The sequence below is a fragment of the Glandiceps talaboti genome, chromosome 2, assembly GCF_964340395.1.
Source record: "Glandiceps talaboti chromosome 2, keGlaTala1.1, whole genome shotgun sequence".
Classification (NCBI taxonomy): Eukaryota; Metazoa; Hemichordata; class Enteropneusta; family Spengelidae; genus Glandiceps; species Glandiceps talaboti.
Genome location: NC_135550.1, coordinates 20915659 through 20937294, shown reverse-complemented (window position 1 = coordinate 20937294; position 21636 = coordinate 20915659). Strand labels below are relative to the sequence as shown.

The window sequence follows — 21636 nt, the reverse complement described above, 5'->3', positions numbered from 1 at the left end:
CTGATTTGCATATTTTTTATCACTTACTTTTTTGGTATGCTTTTGTGTAATTCACTATACATCATGGATTTAGCTGAATTCAATATTAATTCAAAATACATTGCATGGACAACAGAATGTTGAATATTATGTATGAATGAAAAGTTAAAAATGAATTACATTTTATCATTTTAGATATTGGATCAGTCACTTCCCAGTTCATTTTGACTTGGACAAAAGTTTAGCAGGTGTAATGTGGAATCTCCAAAAGCATATCCAAGAGGACGGGTGCACCAGACTAAAAAACATGGTTGATATCTCCAACGTGTAAGTGTTTTTTCTCTTTTCCTTTGAAACACATTAATATTTGTGCAAAAAAATGATGAAATAAAAAGTTGAAGGAGATGTGACTCTGCATACAAATTATTGCATTAGGCAGGTAAGGGTTATTATGATAGTACATCAATCACCATAGACTTGCTTAATATCTCACAATTGGAGAGGAAAAATTGTCATGATGGAAAGTCTATTCGTGGAAATATGTGACTGTAACATCTCATAAATATGTGATTGTAACATCTCGTAAATTATATATTAGAAGTTAGGGTGTACAATTGTCAGCCGAATTCAAAATGAGACTGAGAAGTTTTCCAGAGTTGTTGACCACAAGTTTTGACTAGGTAGATGATTTTAGATTTTGTCGGATTTTTCACCAAAGCTGTAATTCTTTATGAGATGCAATGTCTTCCTGTCCATCAGGGATAGACCTCTGAGTGTACATGATATACTTTAGAGTGAAAGAAAAATAGCGCCAATAGAGTTGTAGAATAACTGTATTATAAAAGTGTTTATCCCACATGTAAAGTCAGACAGATAGAGATAGATAGAGAGAGAGAGAGAGAGAGAGAGAGAGAGAGAGAGAGAGAGAGAGAGAGAGACATACAGACAGACAGACAGACAGACATAGTCAGATTTCAGCATATACCATGCCTTTAACATGACTGAACCTTATTTTATAGTTCAGTTGTACTGAAAGCTGTTACTAAGCAACAGAGACAATAGATTAATAATGGTCACATAAACAACAAGGTGTAAATTAACTCAATTAAATTTTTTAATTATTATTATTAATTTATTATTTATTATTATTAATTTATTTGTCATGAAAATTACATTATCATTACATCAGCAAAACAATACAATTTAGACTAGCCTGACAATGAAGGCAATATTTTACCAAAAATCATATTTCCTGACCCAAATCACACACCTGTGGTGCAATCATTTTGATATGAACATTTTCCCAATTAGACATCCAAAGTAACATCCCCACCCAACATCAAAAGAGTTCATCCAGTAGTTTTTGACAGTGTCTTGCTATAAATCATTCACATCCTTATACACACAAAGAGGCAGACAGACATTTCTCCATGCCTATAACACAACGGAACCTTTAATAGTTCAGTCGTGCTAAAAAAAATTGTGTCAGAGTAGAGCTTAAATGCAGAGTCTGTTGTTGATGGCTGTGATAAACCAAATTCTATGGTAGTGACAGTACAAGAACCTACCAGTACATTGTGTATGTATAAGTCTGCCAAATGATCATTCCACAGAACAAATTATAAATCATAACACAGGCTACGTTTTATATCCATCAGTCAATTGTCAAGGGAAGATAACAACTTTACTGGAGATTGTGAATGGTAATGACTAAATGGCAACCTGTTTCTACATTGACATTTTGAAAAACTCCAAATGAACTAGAGCCATAAACCCCCAGTAGGAATGAATATGTTGAGTTAAATATCAACAGCCTCCGTCCTATGGGATATTCATCCAATCCGTCAGAGTTGAAGCTTTCTAAATTGAATTTGCCATACTGCCCATAGAAATATAGAGGTCTGAGTTCACGATGTACTTTATAGGTTGAAAATTGTATTGCCTGGGATAATCATACAGTCGTCAGCTGTTCCACAGACGTGATTGAGTGTCAGTTTCCAAGGTCACACTGATTTTACATTTAAGATGGTAACACCAAACGACAATTTCTATGATCTAAGACAAATAGAAATATTTGAATATCGTCTCATTTACAGATTTTTCTATGAAGGATATTAAAAACTGTTGGCATTCTCCTCATATTTTGCTGGAGTTTAATGCCTATCTTGCAAAAAAGAAAACCCAGTAAATGTTACCATATTTAGACCAAATTCTATTATCAGTATTCTAAAACTGATAAAAACATTATGTGTGCACCAATTTTAGCATTTTTATATTTATTTGTAGACATCTAGAGGCTTTAATTCATTTTTTTTCCATCGTGACAGGATTACGAATTTTAATTAAAAAAGGATGCGTGTTTCTTTTGTATGAGACTGTATGGTTGTGATTTTTTTTACATAGGTTATTATTTTGTATTTGTATGTATGACATCAGTGTCCTGAAAACCAGGTGAAGGTCAGGAGAGGAGAGGAGAGGAAATGGCAATTTGACATTCAAATGACATTCATAAGGGCTATACTACCCAAATTATGTGGAAACAGATCAGATCAGGTCAGATCATGATAATTGCAATGAATAGAATAAGCAGTACTACTAGAGTAGTATGGATGCTGTGCTCAGTTTTGATTTGATAGATGTACAAAAATAAAACAGCTGTATTTACTTACATTTACAAAGAAAATACAGAAATAGAATTTCAAGTCTTGACTTGTTTTTTTTTTGCGGAAAATAAAGCTGAACACATTTCTTTATCTGATACCTTACAATAGGCAAAATGTTCATTGAAATCTCAGTATGTAAAAGTCACTAACAAATATAGAAGTCTTCTCAATATACACTCGTCTCATGTTCTTTTCTTGAAGCCTCAAGAATGTAACTATGATTGTCGGCCATATTTCTTTGTTTTGAACCTTCTCAGCATCCAACAAATTTGTTTACAAATAATTTAGTTATCGTGGCATGATTTTACTCCTACATACTTTCTAAAGACAGACAAAGCCAAACTACATGGTGCCATAAGCAATCATTATCCATTCAAATACAAACTTGGTTTGGAATATTGATTATTTCTAGTAAAAATGAAGAATATGGTTACACATACTTTATATTTATACTTGTGGTTTAAATAATTTGTGTAATCAGTGACTTTATACAACTTAAAGTGAAATAGGTATATGAAATAATAATAGAAAAAAAGTACTCTTCTTATAGTTACGATGTGTGATTTCCTGTTTTTGAGGATCGATTTACTCTGAAAATGAGATAAAAGTGAAAAATTGTACAATCAGGATCAGAGAGTCCAAACAAGATCAGGAAATCCACAGAAGATTACCTGTTATCAATTCAATTGAAATTGTTGAAAAAACAATTACTTTAACCCATACAGGAAAAGTAGTTGAAAAATGAGTTTTTAAAATATGGTGGCCAATATTTAGCTCGGTCACTTACCCAAATTTTAGTTTGTTTAAAACTCTCAACAGAATTCCTGATGAATGCAAACAAGGAGTAGTAATACTACACTCATAAAAAAGCAACCCAAAACACTTAAACAACATATTTTACAGATCATGTCCATGAAAGGTATATCTCAATCAATATCAAGTATATGTATTGAAAATGTCAAGAAAATCAGAAAAATCAGTAGTTTTTCCTATATCACACCAGTAAGTACCATAGTCTGTACTTAGATACCGATCTTAGCCAGTGATAACTAAATTATGTGTGTATCTGTCTATTTTACCTTGTAGTTATATCACTTGCCATTCATGATAGTCCTCCAATGTCACAATTTCCTAAAGGTAATCTCAGATTCATTCCGGCTGATGAATGACCTCAGATGTTTGAAAACATTCAGTGCATGAATAAAAGGGGCACAGGCTGAGTTTAGACATTTTTTTGGATGCAATTTTTGTTGCCTACGAAGTATTACATAGTGTATTCTATTTACTGAAGCACACTCATACTGGTATAAACTCAATCATGGTATTTAGATATAATATATGAAAGATTTGATGACATAATTGTTGGTACGTATTAACAAATCTGAGGAAATCCCTGTCATTACATGAACAACGCATGAGTTGGATGGTTGGTAAAAGGTGACATGTCACGGCTACATGAATTATTGTAAACACTATTATACTTGATTAGTTTAACCATGGTTTTATGTAAAGTATTTTGTATTACTAACAAATTAAAAACTGTCTAAACTCAGCCTGTGCCCCTTTAAGTTTATACTGACATGAATAACTGCTATGTAGTGTAATTGTTGTAAGGGTGGCCCATTTTGGCTATTATTTCTCATGACGATAATCAATTGGGTTGAAAAGGAAATAATTATGTACATTTTTGTAATCTTTTCAATTTATACTACTGTAACAGTCTGGATGCCTTAGAATACAGGTTGTAGTCAGGACACTGTGAAACACTTATCAACTATTTAAAAATTATTATTCATCATGGAAATTTGTGACCATGGAAATTTGAGACCTTTAAAAAGTCACAAATTTCCATGATGAATAAGAATTTTTTGCCCATTGCCCATTTTACCATCAGTGATATTGTTTTTCCTGATTTAGCCATAGAGGGTGTTGTTTATTAATCTTTCTGTCAGATCCAACACCAGATTGGTTTCGCCATGAGAAAATGGAAAAAGAAAATAAGGCCAGTTGCAAATTAAAAAGATTAGTTTTCTTCCTTGACTCCAGGTATCATACACATTATTGAGACATATCAATAGTGAATCACCACATGATGTACTGTTTCTTATATTTTTTGAGTAGAACATGTTTGTGGTATGCAGAGGTATGGGGTTGTTTCTTTTACCGCTTTTTGCAGTTTAAAAAAAAAAAAACTCTAAGGATTTGTATACATGGTTTGGTACTCCTAATGTTTACTCTATTGCTTAATATCTGAATTGCCTGGTTGACGTTGTTTAGCATGGGCGTTTTTATTGCCAAAATGTGGAGGGGTCGGTCGATTTTGTCATCAGTTTTCTTCATTTTGGGACTCTCAAATATGAAATTTTACTGTTCTGTTTTTGAAGATCAGTGAGAAGTGAATTTGTACTGTTTTATTGTCTTTTCCCTATAAGACAATAACCTCAAACCACTGAACTCGTGATAGCAGAATCACATTTTTTCAGGACCATGACGGTAAAAGTTCATAAAAGAAATAGACAGACTATTAAAAAACCCTATTGTATCCATATTGTGAATCTTTCGAATGGTTATTTCTTAGAAACATAAAAAAAAAATGCTACTTTGAAATCTTTAATTTTAGCTGTGTCAGGGTTCAGTGCAGTGGTTATTTATAAATAATCTCCTTTGATCTTTACTGGCACTTCCACAGCCTAACAATCTGACTAACTGTTTGGTCAAACATAAATAAGATCTCTGTCTTTTGATGAAGCTAGTTGGAGAGATGACTAGTTTTATGGATTCCCAAGATTGAAAACAAAACCATAATTTAGAGACCTGAAGAACTTTAAGGGTGTGTCAAAGACTCTTTTTAAAATGATGCCCTTGGTCAAATAGTTCCACTTTTACATGAAGAATTAAGTTAAAGCTTGGAAGACACATGACTGTATGTAGTTGTGTAGATTCCCCAGGTTGAAAACAACCCTCATAAAAAATTTAAAGTGTTTCAAATCTTTCTGAATATGATATTGATAAAATTCTTTTCTGCTTTAAAGGGCTAAATTTTGCAATGTATCAAGCCAAAATTTCCATGAATACATGCAGTCCCCAAAACACAACTATTTCAAAAAATAGAGTGACAGATTTCTTTCCTGTATATTCATATCATACGGAGTCCAACATTAGGTAGAGGTAAAAAATCTGTAGTACTCGCTAAAATGGCAGTTTAAGATGCTCTATGAACTCTGTGAGTGTGTTACATGGTCAAAGTCATCTAGCATAATGACTGTCATCTTAATCTGACCCCAATATATATGCATATTAGCCTTTAACATCAGGTATACATGACTGTACACCTTGATGTGGTGATAATGTCCATAGATATTGCATCACTGTAAATATTGTTGACTTTGTCTCTTGCAGACCTTCGTATGATTGGATCCGCCATATATCTGTACGCAACAGTTCAATTCGACGCAATCGTAAAGTATCATTGGTTTTCAATCACCTAGAGCCCAATGAGCTGGCGGATCACTTAACATTCCTTGAATACAAAATATTCCGAAGATTAACAGTAAGTTAATTTGACTTTCTTATTTTCTGTAGGAAGAGTGTCTAGATAGTAGATACAGACTTAAACTCAGAAACTACTGGGATGATTTGTTTAATTTTTTGAGATGTTCCTAGGTATGTTTTGATGAAGGATAATGACCCATCATTGTAAAACCACATACCCCTTTTGTGGCACTGTCCGAAATGTGTCAACCATAAAATATACTCTGGCATGCAAGAATGTAATGAACCCATTAGCAATATCCAAATGAGGTCTGAAATTGTGATTTCCGATCAAAAAAACTTAAACTCAAAAACGGGTGGACAGAATGGTCTTAAAATTGATGCAGATGTTTCTTTTCTACCTTTGTTTTTGTGAGTCAGTATAGTTATTTGTGTTACAATGCCATTTGTGTAAGTAGTATCTAATGTATGAAGAAAATATTATGCCAGGTATTGCTTTGTCAATTATGTATATAGCACATCATAAAACTGTATGTCTTTATGCGTATGTTTTGTGGACCTCTCGTTATACTTTAATATCTCACCTGCCACCTCACCCCAGGTTATGCCATCATACATATTAATGGTACAAAACCCCAGATTTGAACCGTCAAACAGTAGAAAAGCAGGTCTGCAGACAGACAGACATACAGACAGACAAACAGACAGACAAACTGATATCTATAATCCCCTTATCAGACAATGTAAAGTGATTCAAGATTCAGGGTATTTGACATAAATTCTAAAATATGGTTTAATATCCAATTTTCTGTTTCACAAAAGTAATTTTAGTTTATAAGAGAAGTCAGGTGTATAATAAAATGACGAAACTATAAGATAAAATGATATATAAAATGAATTTGTTGGGAATAGATCCGACTGCGAAAACAAAGTAGTTCACAGAGGCCTTGAATAAATCAGATATAAGATTATCGTTACATGTTATTCTTTAAAAAAAACAAAGTGTTGCTCTTTTTTATCACAACTGAACTGAGAGATTTAGTAGTGCTTTAGGCAAGGTGGTGGTGGTGGTGGTGGTGGTGGTGGTGGTGGTGGTGGTGGTGGTGGTGGTGGTGGTGGTGGTGGTGGTGGTGGTGGTGGTGGTGGTGTTGGTGGTGGTGGTGGTGGTGGTGGTGGTGGTGGTGGTGGTGGTGGTGGTGGTGGTGGTGGTGGTGGTGGTGGTGGTGGTGGTGGTGGTGGTGGTGGTGTGTGTGTGTGTGTGTGTGTGTGTGTGTGTGTGTGTGTGTGTGTGTGTGTGTGTCAACCATTTGAAGTCAAACCGCCAGACCAATTGCGTTGGTATCTGGTGGGGACATTAATTAGGGTATGTAAGAAGAGAAATTGTTCAAAGGAAAATGATCACCCCACAGGTACTTCCAGTCTGACCCTAGAATGAAAGGTTCTTGTTTTATTGATGTCATAAAGTCATGAAATATTTGGGCACTTGCACTTATTTGTCAATGGCACCAAAATTAACATCTGTTTGAGATTGCTTGAAAGCACTATTTTTAGCCACACAGCTGCACTAAAACAGGTTCATTAATATGCTATGAACATGAGACTCAGTCTTTTGTCCATCTGTGGGTGACTTAAACTTAGTCATAAACCACTGGGAAGATTATTTTGATATTTGGTATTGTTAATTGCCGTCAGTCTGCAGTTAGGGTTATATTCAAGACAAAATATACATATCTGCCTAGCAACAAGACCACACCCATAGCAAATGCCAAAAGTCACCCAGCAACTAATAAACTGAACTGCACATAACAATAATACACTAAAATGACAGTGCATATTGCATGGGTACCTTGGATGGATTATATGGATGAACAGGAAAGAACCAAACTGTTTTGGTTTTTGTGAAACTTGTTAAGGCTGTCCTCTCTTTGGAAGTGTGACCTTCAAGTGAATTAAAGCGAATTTACAATACTGTCTCATGAAATCATTTATTCAGTAGAGCACAATGCATATCGAAAAGACATTTTTTTTTTTTGGAATGGGAATAAGATTTCCTCATGGTATGTGTCACGACTCTTCTAATATTACCATATGTGCAGTAAACCATAACATTCAGTTTTTCCATAACAAGTAATGTTTATTGTTGCAGCAATGATGTTTAATTGTTTAATTTAAAAAATAGAGTCTGTGTCCAAACCACTAAGTATAGCTATGATACACCATAAAACCTGGACATTTTCACTAAAGACTTCTTTTTGCTGGAAAACAAGAAATGTGGAATCAAGTTCTGACAAAAAGGTCCTCTTGTACATTATATAATATACACAATGCACCAAGCTTGGTTACTACTATAAATAAAACACTTTTGACCCTGCACATTTTGACACTAAAATTAATTTTGCCTCATGCTCGAATTACAGATCGTAGATTCATGCCGTTTTCCACCACCATGCAGTTGTGTTAACAGGTCCAAGTACATGCTGATATGCAAAAAATAATAATAAAAATGATAGATTTTGAGGAAAAAATAGCAGTTTTATAAGTCTCATGGTCTCGTGTAGAGGAAGATCTCGTGCATGGCATGTAGCAACTTTTGTAGTGAACATGACGTGACCCCCGTTGCTTACCCATGTGCTTCACGTATTACATTTTCAAACACAATCTAAGTGTATGACATTGACAAACTAAGTTGTTTATTCTGTAGCACAATATGCACAGTACACATTGATAGTTCTGTAGGATGGCTTGGACAACACATCAGGACTGTACGTTGATAAATAACTTACAGAAATTACATCTATGTGATCTCGATATTGAAAACGTGCATTTTATTTTATTTCACATTATTTTACTTTGTGTGTATGTGGGGTGGAGGGTGGAGGAGTTTAAATCGTCTAGCAAAATATATCAGTGCTTGCCCAAATTGCAGTGCATACATCGTACTTTAATAAATAGTTCAGAAATGAAATATGGTATCAGGATGGTTTTTTTTTTTAAAATTATGAATTAATACGGTAGGATTGAAATTTGATGGATAAGGTCTGTAAAGGACTTTGATTTTCAAAAATTGCACGATACCTCGAGCTCGATATTGAGAACGCAATATGGTGTTGTTGTTGTTGTCGTCGTCGTTGTCTTTTCTTGGGGGAATCATTGTCAATTGAACAAAATCTATCACAAAAATTACGACTGAACAGCCAAATGTTTCCTTGTTGTCCACATTGCGAAGCACACTTGTAGTCCATATAATAAATTAGAAATGTAGACAATAAAAATTAGAAATGGCAAATTTTTTTAGTCATTAAAATTTTCACCTTAAAATTGGTGTCAGCATATTGTATTTGTTGATCAGTAACCTTTTTACATGTAACTGTTAATGTAATTCAGTGTTTGGAGAATTATCTTTGGTGGCAGCTGATTTAGTTTCCTTTTCATTCTAAACATACCGGTATATAGAATGAAAGATAACACATGACCTATAGTTTATTGTCATTGCCCATTCTACACAAACGTGTATGTGCTCATACTACATCATAATGTATGTACACTCATAGGAGACTTTCCAGACATGAAAACCTTAAACCTCAAAATTGATTATACTTCAAGTAGAAATTTAAGTTTTCACGTTTTGTCAATGAAATATATGGCAGAAATGAATAATGCAAGTTGACTATGGAATGTTTTCATCTTGTATGTACTGCTCATGGAAAGAATTATCACAGCCTGGTTGGTTGTGTCAGATTTAGAGAACGTTCAGTGATTTCACACTTTGTTGGTGTTTTTTTCTTCTCCAACGATTATAACCTAAACCTTTATACTGCAGCTGGTAGTCATAGTTGATGATGTCAAAGATTATATCACACATTTGTAATTTTTTGTAAGCCAGAAACTTATAGAGCTCTACATCTGATCAAAAGGATTTGAAATTCGAGAATGAACTGAATAAAGTTCCCACTGTACAAACATCAATGAGCCACATTGCGATAGTGTATAGCTATAGCTATGTTGTATTTGTTGATTGTTATGTTCGCATTATGAGGCATTTTTTGCATTGTTGCACCCTCAAAAACTATAACGTAACCGCGTACAGTTCCTGCAAAGAGGCCTGTGGTTTAGACAATGATGTTTTTTTTATGACGATGTGTTTTTTGTTAGTTTTCAGACTTCAAAAGCTATGCATCTTATACTCAACTTAAAGACAATCCAAAATTGGAACGCTCTATAGCATTGTTCAATGGTTTATCCCAATGGATACAATGTATGGTGCTGAGTAGAACTACGCCAAAACAACGTGCTGAAGTTGTCACCAAATTTGTGGATGTGGCAAGGGTAAGTTTTATTTATTTGAGTTTTGTTGTTTTTTATTCATTTTTTGACAGTTTTACATTCATAACTTTACATACACCGTAAGAGATGATCACACAATGTCGCACAAGCTCAATAAATGAACTTTGTTCATTTTAGGAGAAAACCCCCTTCCCCCTAAACCATGATGAAAAGTGTAGCAGTCACACCACTGTGATCAATGTAATGTAAAAACATGATTGTAAACACATTAAAATACTACTAGAAACCCAGCACCATATCTCACGTTACTGTCATTAGAAGTAAATTTTTATAAACTTATGAACATCTCAAAAGTAAATACAAAAGCTGTTATCATTGAAGGAGTGAACTTTTTCCATTTAAAGTTGGTTAGAAGTGTGAAAATGAAGTTCAGCAATGGCATTAATGCCAGACCCTTTCCCCACTAAATGAACAGAGTTCGCTTATTAAGCTTGTGTGACATTGTGCGATCGTCCCTAAGATACATCATGTTGTTCAACCCTAGCATGCTTCTAAACTGCCCAATATCCTGCACAGTTCAACCAGATTTGGTTGCAGCCAATCAAATTAAGTTATACTGTAAATTGTCAAAAAATGATCTTGATGTAAGTCTTTCAATGCTTATTTATGAGACCATACCACCTATATTACATACGTCAATAGTAAACATAAGTTTCCAGCCAAAGTTTTGTATTTTATCAAAGTACAAATAATTGACAAGTATAATCACTATAACAACAATCATGCTTATTATCAGAAGCAGAAACTATTCCATCTGTTTGATTTTAATCTACATAATGACCTCAGCTTGAACTTCTAATCACAAGTTCAAGGCATGGCGTAAATCTTTTGATCTAGCAGACAGAGTCCAGCAGTTTAGTACAATTAAAGTGCTGGCTGATAGCATGGCACGAATGTCTGAATATCATATCTTACAGATTGACCTACAAGAAATAAATAACCAGTTACTAAGTATTGTATTATGATATGTATGTGTAGAAGCAAAATACAAAATAATGACTGTAGTGACATCATTGCGAAGAAAAATTGATAAAAAATTTCATAATTGTGCTTTTAACAATTTGGATGCCTTACAAATAATAATAAAAGCGGGAAACTGTAAACCGGATGCCTTACAAATAATAATAAAAGAGGGAAACTGTAAACCGGATGCTTTACAAATAATAATAAAAGCGGGAAACTGTAAACCATAAAAAAGGGCATGCATATCAGTAATATATAGGATAAATGTTGCCCCCAATAATGTCACCATTGTAATTTGTACCATGCGGCAACATTGTTGATTTTGTCTGATTTGGCCATCCTAAAGAGGACACGAGGAATATAGAAATATAAAGAGTCAGCCTAATCGGAGTTGAACAGACTGCATTGGATATGAATTTATTTTTGTAATACATTGTATACTGTTTCACCTTGTTTAAAGAGGGTGAACTCTTTCAAATGAATTATACCATATCATTCCATCATTATAGTTATATTTTTCTCAAAAAATAAAAATGTGCAATAAGAGTTTGACATGAAGCTGTATGATTTTCTTACAGAGATTGAGGCAGTTACAAAATTTTAACACACTGATGGCAGTTGTTGGAGGTCTTACACATAGTGCACTGGCCAGACTTGGTAAAACTAATGGCTATCTTTCATCAGACATACAGAAGGTATGTATTTCACAGATAGACTCAGTTGTCTTCATGTTAGGAGTTGTCATTGCAATTCTATCACACTATCACAATATTGTGGTGTGAATATTTGTGGTGATTACACCAGTGCAAGTTAAAGTTTGTAAAAACTTGACGTTCCGACTTGCTGATCGAAGTATGTACATAAAGGATGGCAAGTGGTAAAATCTGTTTGAATTTCTCCTTTTCTATATCTGGGGTGTGTGGCACAAATTAAACAAAATGCTGATATCACAAGAACATCCAATTCAATTCATTTAAATGTACAGAGATCCCCAAAATTATGGTACAATGCACGATGATCATCTATGCAAGATTCCTCCCTCCCCCTCCCCCTCTGTTACCAAACTTCCCAAACTATAGCATTTCTATATATACTTGTAACCATAATTTGTTGATATTTATGATTACCCCCGTTTCAGTCCAACTCTTGGTGTTAAATGCAACTGTCACAATCTGTAACAAATGATAACCTGACAAAACTGAGTTGCTTTCTAGCTATCAAAGCTCCAGTTCACTGCATGTCTGTCCTGGTATTTTTTGGTAGCAATTATTTTGTTTTATGTAGAGGCCTACATTGTGTAATAATTTTTTAAAAACCAATTGTCCCATTATTTTCACACCCTTTTATATACAATTCTCTGCAGGTCAAGTTGTGAACTCTCTCTCTCCCTACCAGTATATTTTTCCCCTTTCACATAAAAATATGTCAGTTTGCAGTTGTGTGTGTGCACACTCCTACGCAATATGCTGATTTATCAGTTCTTCCCTCCCCCCCTCACCAGCATTTTTAATTTTGCTTATTTGTAGATAGATCAGGTTTCTTTCTTCATATTACATCCCTCCCCGTAACAGCATATTAACATGTAACTTTCTCCATGCCGGATCGTTTTTATTCAGAAAAACAGCTCAGTTTTCAGTATTTGCACTTTCCTACAAGTGGACTTATTAGTTTGTTATAACTACTAACAGATGGTACTGATATAGATATACAGAAGACTTGGTTTTTAGTAATTTTGATGCCCGGCAATTAATATCATTAAACATCCACTGAAACATATGTTGTTTTTCAAAGGCCACACAGAGCACTGATCTAAACTCAAAAATATTATTATAAATTTACACCATATAACTGAACTTTGTTGATAATAATATTTGACAGAATAGAAGACAAGAAACTTAATGTACAACTAAATTAGGTGTTGCTAAAGTGGTAAATTTTGTCCAACATCAGTATTCAAAATGCACCAGCATGTATGAGACAGCCACTGAAACTTTACAGTAACAAATTGCATTATAAACACACATTGATAGGGTGCTTTGAGTACACACAATATGCTTGCGTTGTTACTGAAACTGAATTTATGTTGTTTTTAATACATTATTAGAATACCATATTGTCAGAGCTCTACCTTGTTACTAGACATAATTCAACAGGGAGTAATATAAGAAAAACTCAGTATGAACTAAACGTAACCAACAAAAAAAAATAACTGTTACTGATTATGCCCCTTTAACATCACAAAAAGTGTACAGCTCATTTCAAGTTACCATTCACCGACTCTGTTTGATATAACCATGCAGAAACTGATAAGAAACTGCAATTTGCTACAGTTTAAGAGTGTAAGATTGAATGATTGAAAATACTGTGTTCCTTGTGACCTTTTGTATAAATGAAATAAACTAACAGACATCAAATGCAGAAGTCAAAACAATGGTGACCACGAGTCTGCATCTAGTTGCAGTACATTTAAACTAAACGGTTTCATTATTTCATTTAGTAGAAAAATTTAGCAAGGAATTGCAATCTTGCTATCTTTAGTGTAGAACATGCAGTTTCTGTGTGGTTGTATCAAACACAGTCAGAGAATGGTAAATTGAAATGTGCTGTATATCTGTCATTTGCAAACAAACTACAAATTGCACACTTAATAAAATATTATCCCCATATAACAGAAAGACCAAGTATGGGATCTATCATTTAAAGCCCTTGAATTGAAATTAATGGCCATTAGATTTCACCACATACCGGTACTCATAATAGCTGACTTTCAGTCTTTGTTATGTTCATACACAGTTGCTCTATAGTCTTTCTCTCGTGTCAGCTTATATATTTCATATTCTCCCATGCTGTCATGCAATTGACAGTATTGGTGAATGTAAAGTTCTACCCACAGAGAAAAACAAATCTGAAATTTTTGCAGCTTGCATGACGTCAAATATCTTAGGGACAATCACACAGTGTCACACAAGCTCAATAAAGAAACTTTGTTCATTTTAGGAGGGAGGGGGTCTGGCGTCAATGCGATTGTTGAACCTCATTTTCACACTTTTTACCAAATTTTGAAACTTTTATGCCTTGAATGATAAAAGGTTCTGTATTTACTATTGAGATGTTGATAATTTGGTTAATTTTACTGTTAATGTGATATACAGTGTGGGGTTTCCAGTTAGTGTTTACAATGTTTTTACATTGTATGGATTGTAGTGGTGTGACCACTAAAATTTTCACCATAGTTTTAACACCATATATAAACGTGTCCATGTCACACTTGTGAATGTTTGTTTAGGAGGGGGGGGGGGGGGGAGGGGCTTTTGGACTAAAAGAATAAAGTTTGTTTATTGAGCTTGTGTGACATCGTGTAATCATCTACAATATTCCACCATGCCATGAAAAGTTTTTTGTTGATGCCTGGTCAACATTTTTGCTGCTGTAACAACATCCCGGCATCACATGTTTAAAAGCATGGTGTTGTATATAACATTTGTCCATAATAATTTGTTAACTGAATTTTTAAGTCGCCATGTGTTTTTCTTTTTTGTAGACACTGAGTGAAATGACAGAACTTCTGTCATCAGGAGGCAATTTTTGTAATTATAGAAAGGCACTTCAAGAAAGAAAGGGTTTCAAGATTCCTATCCTGTGAGTAATAATTATATCTTGTCTGTTCTATTAAACTTGAGGATGATTTAAAATATAAATTGCATTCATACATACTTCATAATATTATCGTCATTCAAGCACACACTATTGTGGTAAAGTTCAATTTTTAGAATCATGTTTATTTATTTCATAGTTTAAAATGAGTTGATATTTACACTGCAAGATAATGTAATGTTCAGTATTCAAAACTGCACTAGCTGTAACTGAGGTATTATTTTTTTCAATCACATCACCAACAAATATATTCACTGAAAATTTTGAAATACCAATAATTAGACATTGTACAAGTTTGGCAAAATAAGATGAAATCTTGATTCATTGGGGAGCTGATTTTTGGGTGTGGACCCGAAAATAAAATTAATTGCACTATACTATGTGTTTATCCACATGTGATTACTTTACTGGGTGTACAAGTAACACAACTGTGTTTATCCACATGTGATTAATTTACTGGGTGTACAAGTAACACAACTGTGTTTATCCACATGTGATTACTTTACTGGGTGTACAAGTAACACAACTGTGTTTATCCACATGTGATTACTTAGTACTTTACTGGGTATACAAGTAAGTCATTCTACCTAACAAAGAGTTTAAAAAAATGTTCCAGTTGCAGTTAAAAAGTATGGTAAAGACTTTAGGCTTGTTTTTTTAAAACCCTGCCAGCTGCATTGTATTGAAACCCTGCCAGCTGCATTGTATTTGAACTTAAAGCATATAGTGATAAGACAGTGATATTAAAGTTATTCTTTACAAGATACAAAGAAGTTATTTCTATTGAGAAACATCCTATGTCTTGTTGTTACTGTAACAGCCCACTATACATTTGTAACCATGTTGTATTTACCCCAGTCATGACTTGGTACTGTGTCAGCCCATGCTACATTTGTAACCATGTTGTATTTACCCCAGTCATGACTTGGTACTGTGACAGCCCATGCTACATTTGTAACCATGTTGTATTTACCCCAGTCATGACTTGGTACTGTGACAGCCCATGCTACATTTGTAACCATGTTGTATTTACCCCAGTCATGACGTGGTACTGTGACAGCCCATGCTACATTTGTAACCATGTTGTATTTACCCCAGTCATGACTTGGTACTGTGACAGCCCATGCTACATTTGTAACCATGTTGTATTTACCCCAGTCATGACTTGGTACTGTGACAGCCCATGCTACATTTGTAACCATGTTGTATTTACCCCAGTCATGACTTGGTACTGTGACAGCCCATGATACATTTGTAACCATGTTGTATTTACCCCAGTCATGACTTGGTACTGTGACAGCCCATGCTACATTTGTAACCATGTTGTATTTACCCCAGTCATGACATGGTACTGTGACAGCCCATGATACATTTGTAACCATGTTGTATTTACCCCAGTCATGACTTGGTACTGTGACAGCCCATGATACATTTGTAACTATGTTGTATTTACCCCAGTCATGACTAACACCATTTCATTAAGCATTAATTTTTTTTACAAAAACATGTAATGTCATCGTTATCCAGCTACTGACTATTTTTTTTTTTTTTTTTTTTTACAATTCCATATTGGTTATCCATAACTTACAGAGGTAAGTGTTCTTGCTTTTCTAATTTGTTAAAACACACACACTACAGCACATCAGTTGCACACACAGACACACTACACACACACACACACACACACACACATGTACGTACGTACGTACGTTACATACATACATACATACATACATACATACATGCATATACATACATACGTTACATACATACATACATACATACATACATGCATACAGACAGACAGACACACACACACACACACATATTCTCTCTTGAAATTGGTTGGCAGATTTAATAAGTCAATAAATAAATCAATATTTAAAATCAATTAGTTAAATTAAATTTTCACAGGTGATCAGTTTCTGAAATATATGATTAATATTACATAGCATCAATGTCTTCCAATTGACTTGGTATCAATATTTTTGACATTTTTTATGGGAAAATACATCAACTTTTGCAGGCAAACAAATGGTCATTAACTGAGTAGTTCAGAGAGCACATGACCATATTTCAACTGAACAAACAGCTTGTAGTTTGAAATGTACAAACATATGGTCACGTAATTGAGAAGTCTAGATGTTGTGCGTATAGTAGTACCTGTGTCATCAGTCTGTGTCAAACAGGATGCTGAACTTATTGTCATCATAAACAGTTTAGGGGCACAGTCTGTACCTGTTGAGAACTCGTCAACCAATTGCTAGACACGATCCAACAGGTTTTAGTACTATAGTTGGAATAATATAATGGTAATTCAGGAGGTGTAGTATATTCCAACAACAATTTCCAACCACAATTGCTTCTTTATTTTGTTGTCCTTTCAATTACATGTAAGAATTAGACCAAAGACTTGGCTATCTCAGGCTTGAACGACACATTTTCAACTTCATGCCAGATATGCCGGAAGTTTGATACTGCACTTTTACCATACTTCTGATTGATTGGTATTCCTATGGAGTTGCATACATGTACATGTACAGTGATATTTGCAATATTGTAGTATCAAACCAGACTACCACTAAATCTGAGTGTTTATGTAACTGACTGTAGTATACATATTGTTACTTTATATCATTGCAGGAGTCCATCTAAAGGATCTGATAACGATTCACACAGCATTTCCAGACAGACTCGAAAATGATCTGATTAACTTCAGGAAGATGTCTCAATTATCAATGACCATTGAAGAGCTGACACAGCTACATAATGCTACTCCACCAATTGAGGCAAATATGGATCTTGTTAACATGCTAAAGGTACTATATTCATAATTCATATTTTTAAAAAACCACCTGTTTGTCTGTTAGGAAAGTAACATTCTATTTTCCATGAATCCCCATCCTTTCAGGGTGTAGTGAGTGTACTAAACAATGTCAGTCTGTGCTCTGTGCTAGACTCTCATGCTCTCAGGCCACTGGATTTGCTGACTTGCTCTTATTTTACAACTCCAGGAAATACAGGTATTTGTATTAAAACTGAATATTCATGACTGATAGCATAGATTTCAGAGTTTGAAATCTTGTGTAAAGAAGCCCTACTGCACTTGACATGTGTTCAGCCATTTTATGGGATGTCCTGCAAGGGTTCATGGGAGCACCTTGGGTAATGACATCACATAGACCACAATTTCTTTGTCAGAGTTTATATCTACTGTGTGTATTTCTTTTACAGGCATCACTTGATTTGCATTACACAGAGGATGAAATCTATGAATTGTCCATTGCGAGAGAGCCTCGTACATCGACAAGTTCTGTAAGTTTTGTGGTAGACTTTGTGAAAACTACATTTTGACTTTTTATTTTGAGAATACTGTCAATACACCAGTACATGACTTTTTATTTTGACACCAGCATATTGAAAAACAACCTTACGAATTTCAAGTTTAGACATAGACACTGTGTGGAGCTCCACTGTCTATGGTTTAGATATATACTGTTACATCGCTCTGTTGTTTTTGTAAGCGAATAGTTTACATGGAAAGATAAGAGCTCTTGGACAACTTCAATAAAATTGTTGAATTTCTTTTACCAGAGATTGAAGTCATATGAAAGAAATATTATATAATTATCATTATAGTATTAGTAGTACTTTTTATAGGATTTATGACAATTTATCTTTTGCCTCTGTGACAAGTACAAGTCATATTATATAATAATATTCTGTGACATTCTTTCAACCATTCGACTCAAAATATAAAATACAATGTATATCTATGTCTATATTGTTTATTACGTTTCTGTATTTATACACGTTTTGTTGCAAATATAGTTTAATTTTTCTGTGTAATTGTCCATCCTCTGCAAGTCCCCAAAAGGTGAATTTTTCTGACCCCCCTTTTCTGCATTTCTATAGCCTCCAACACCAACCAAACCAGGAGTGTTTGCTGACTGGGCTTCAGGAGTGAATACGCCGCCTGATACAGAGACAATCAACAAACATGTACATGCTATGGTGGAAGTAAGTGTTCTGAGTGGTTCAAAGTACACGTGACTTGACATAATGAAAAAGGGCAATACGTGACTTGACATTATGAAAAAAGGGAAATGACGTAGATTGAAAAGTGTATTGTTGCTGTGTTCATTAGTACAGTGCTCTGTATAGTTGTAACAGAATCATTTATAGCAATGATGGGAATGAAATTGGGAAGAAAAAGGGGTTCCATTTATGACATTTCATGGCTTAAAGTGACACAAGCTGAGTTAATAGGCTTTTTACTCAAGTGAAAATACTTCAATAAAAACTAATATTCCAATATAATGTCAATAATGTCGATGTATTTCTTCTATAACATTACGATTGTATTCTGGCATTGTTAGAACAGTTGATTGCATAATAGGAATTTCCTGAACATTTTTTGGTATGTATCATAAATTATGTCATCGGATCGTTTATGAGTTATATCGTAATACCAGGTTTAAAGTTCAGTCAATTGCAAGTGATGATTAAGTGTGCTTCAGTAGGTACAAAAATGTGAGTATAGTCTAAAACACGTATAAACTCAGCTTGTGCTCCTTTAATCTTGATGTACTTTTGAACTTTATATTTCCTTTGTGTAAACTTGTGTATGGGGGCTGTATGCATTATACTAGAGTATATGATAGAAAATAAGTTGGGTTCACACCGACAATGAAAAGCTAGCTTTTGAGCAAAATTTGTAAAAGGACAATTTTGTATGATTTTTTTTTTTTTTTTTTAAGAAACAGTTCTACGGTTTGCAACTGTTGCAGTGTTTATATTTTAAGTGTTGTCTTCGTTAGTCATCTTATAAAGAGAAAAGACTTAAAGGTTCAGTGACCATAAACCAAGAAGTCATAGCATTTTTGTCTCTTCAGTACTGTTTGGTCTTATGCTGGTGGCAATCCTTCAAACACACCAATCTATAAGCTTATAAATCCAGTTTTATCCTGATTATAGATAGCCCAGGGACTTGTCCTCAAATCAAGGCTAGAATATAGAATGACTTGTCACTTTTTAATCACAGATTTACAACTGTTATATTTTTTACAGGCTGTGTTTAAAAACTATGATCACGATAGAGATGGATTTATATCTCAAGAAGAGTTTGAAGCTATTGCTGGAAATTTTCCCTTCATGGACTCCTTCTGTGTTTTAGATGCTGACAAGTAAGTACTTAAAGCAGTGATAATAATAATAACAATAAAACAAATTTACAATGCACATCTGCTCTGAAGATACTCGAGCTCCAGGTGCAGACACAGAACTACTAACAAAATGAGAGGATTTAGCGAAACAATTTGAAATCATGGAAGGATGTAGAGAGAAGTGTGTAAGTGAGTGAGAGTTAAGATTGAAATAGGTAAGTTTTAAGGGCAGAGCAGAAGGAAGACTTAGAGTGAGGGTGACAAAGACTGTGGGGAAGACTGTTCCAAATTGAAGGAGCAGTGTAAAAAAGGAATGCTCGCAAAGCTTCTTAGTCAAAATTGGTGTCTTTAGGATGCGGGTGTCGAAAGACGATGTGTAGTGAGACTTTTATGTATATCTTACAGCCGTTGTGAATCTCATTGTAGGTGCATGAAACCCATCGAAATAATGTTAGCTGGACTTTCATTACCACATGCTTTCAGTTCATGTTATTCCTATGGTCGTCATGCGTGTAACATCAGATTTGCAATGGAAGGTGTCTCAATTGTGAATGTCAGTCTTTTTTAAGAGGAGAATTTTTTTCTAAACTGTTTTTGTCATTGTATGGTTTCTTGACAGGGATGGAATGATCAGTAAAAGTGAAATGAAGACTTATTTTATCCGAGCCAATTACCATGCATTACGAAGCAGTTTTAAACATGACTTCCATGAACATACTTATTTCAAACCCACATTTTGTGTGCATTGCACTGGACTATTGTGGGGGCTCATAAAACAAGGAGTTAAATGTAAAACATGTGGAATCAACTCACATAAACACTGCAAGGATCTTGTTGTCATGGAATGTCGGTCAAAGTCAACAAGTTCGACTCACGGTCAGTCCAATGGATCTGTAGATGGAGGTAAATTATGTTTTGTTTACTTGTTTCAGTTGCTGTCATATATAAAATGAGACATCAGAAAGCTTTCATGATCAAACTCACTGGTTTGATTTTCAAATTTGCTGAGGTATTGGGGTGATTCTGACTTGAGACCTTTGAAAGAGTGAAAAAATGTACTTGTATTACTAATTTAGGGTAATATCCCAGCATCCATCTACATCTCTGTGCAACCATATTAAACACACTGATTTCACTGGAACCGTGCACAAGGGTGAGATAACAGTCACATGCAAAGAAGTTAGCACAAGGGTGAGATATGGTCACATGCAAAGAAGTTAGCACAAGGGTGAGATAATGGTCGCAAAAATCTGTTTGTTCAGTAGCATTATCAAATTTGAACAAATGGCAGCTATTTTGTTAAAATATGATAATTTCTGCAATTAATAAGTAACTTTGACAAACATTGAGAATATTGTCAACTTTGTAATTTTTTC

General features: G+C 34.4%; 1 protein-coding gene across 1 annotated transcript in view; it reads left to right on the top strand.

Annotated features, from left to right (window-relative positions):
* The window catches only part of LOC144449102 (ras guanyl-releasing protein 3-like), a 44505-nt gene that overhangs the window by 19076 nt on the left and 3793 nt on the right, over positions 1-21636 (top strand). Inside the window, exons 6-16 of the mRNA XM_078139551.1 lie at positions 175-306; positions 6042-6192; positions 10287-10460; positions 12020-12136; positions 14983-15080; positions 16686-16687; positions 17739-17914; positions 18330-18410; positions 19011-19115; positions 20166-20281; positions 20880-21163. Coding sequence (XP_077995677.1) covers positions 175-306; positions 6042-6192; positions 10287-10460; positions 12020-12136; positions 14983-15080; positions 16686-16687; positions 17739-17914; positions 18330-18410; positions 19011-19115; positions 20166-20281; positions 20880-21163 — 1436 coding nt within the window. The remainder of the gene's footprint in view (positions 1-174; positions 307-6041; positions 6193-10286; positions 10461-12019; positions 12137-14982; positions 15081-16685; positions 16688-17738; positions 17915-18329; positions 18411-19010; positions 19116-20165; positions 20282-20879; positions 21164-21636) is intronic.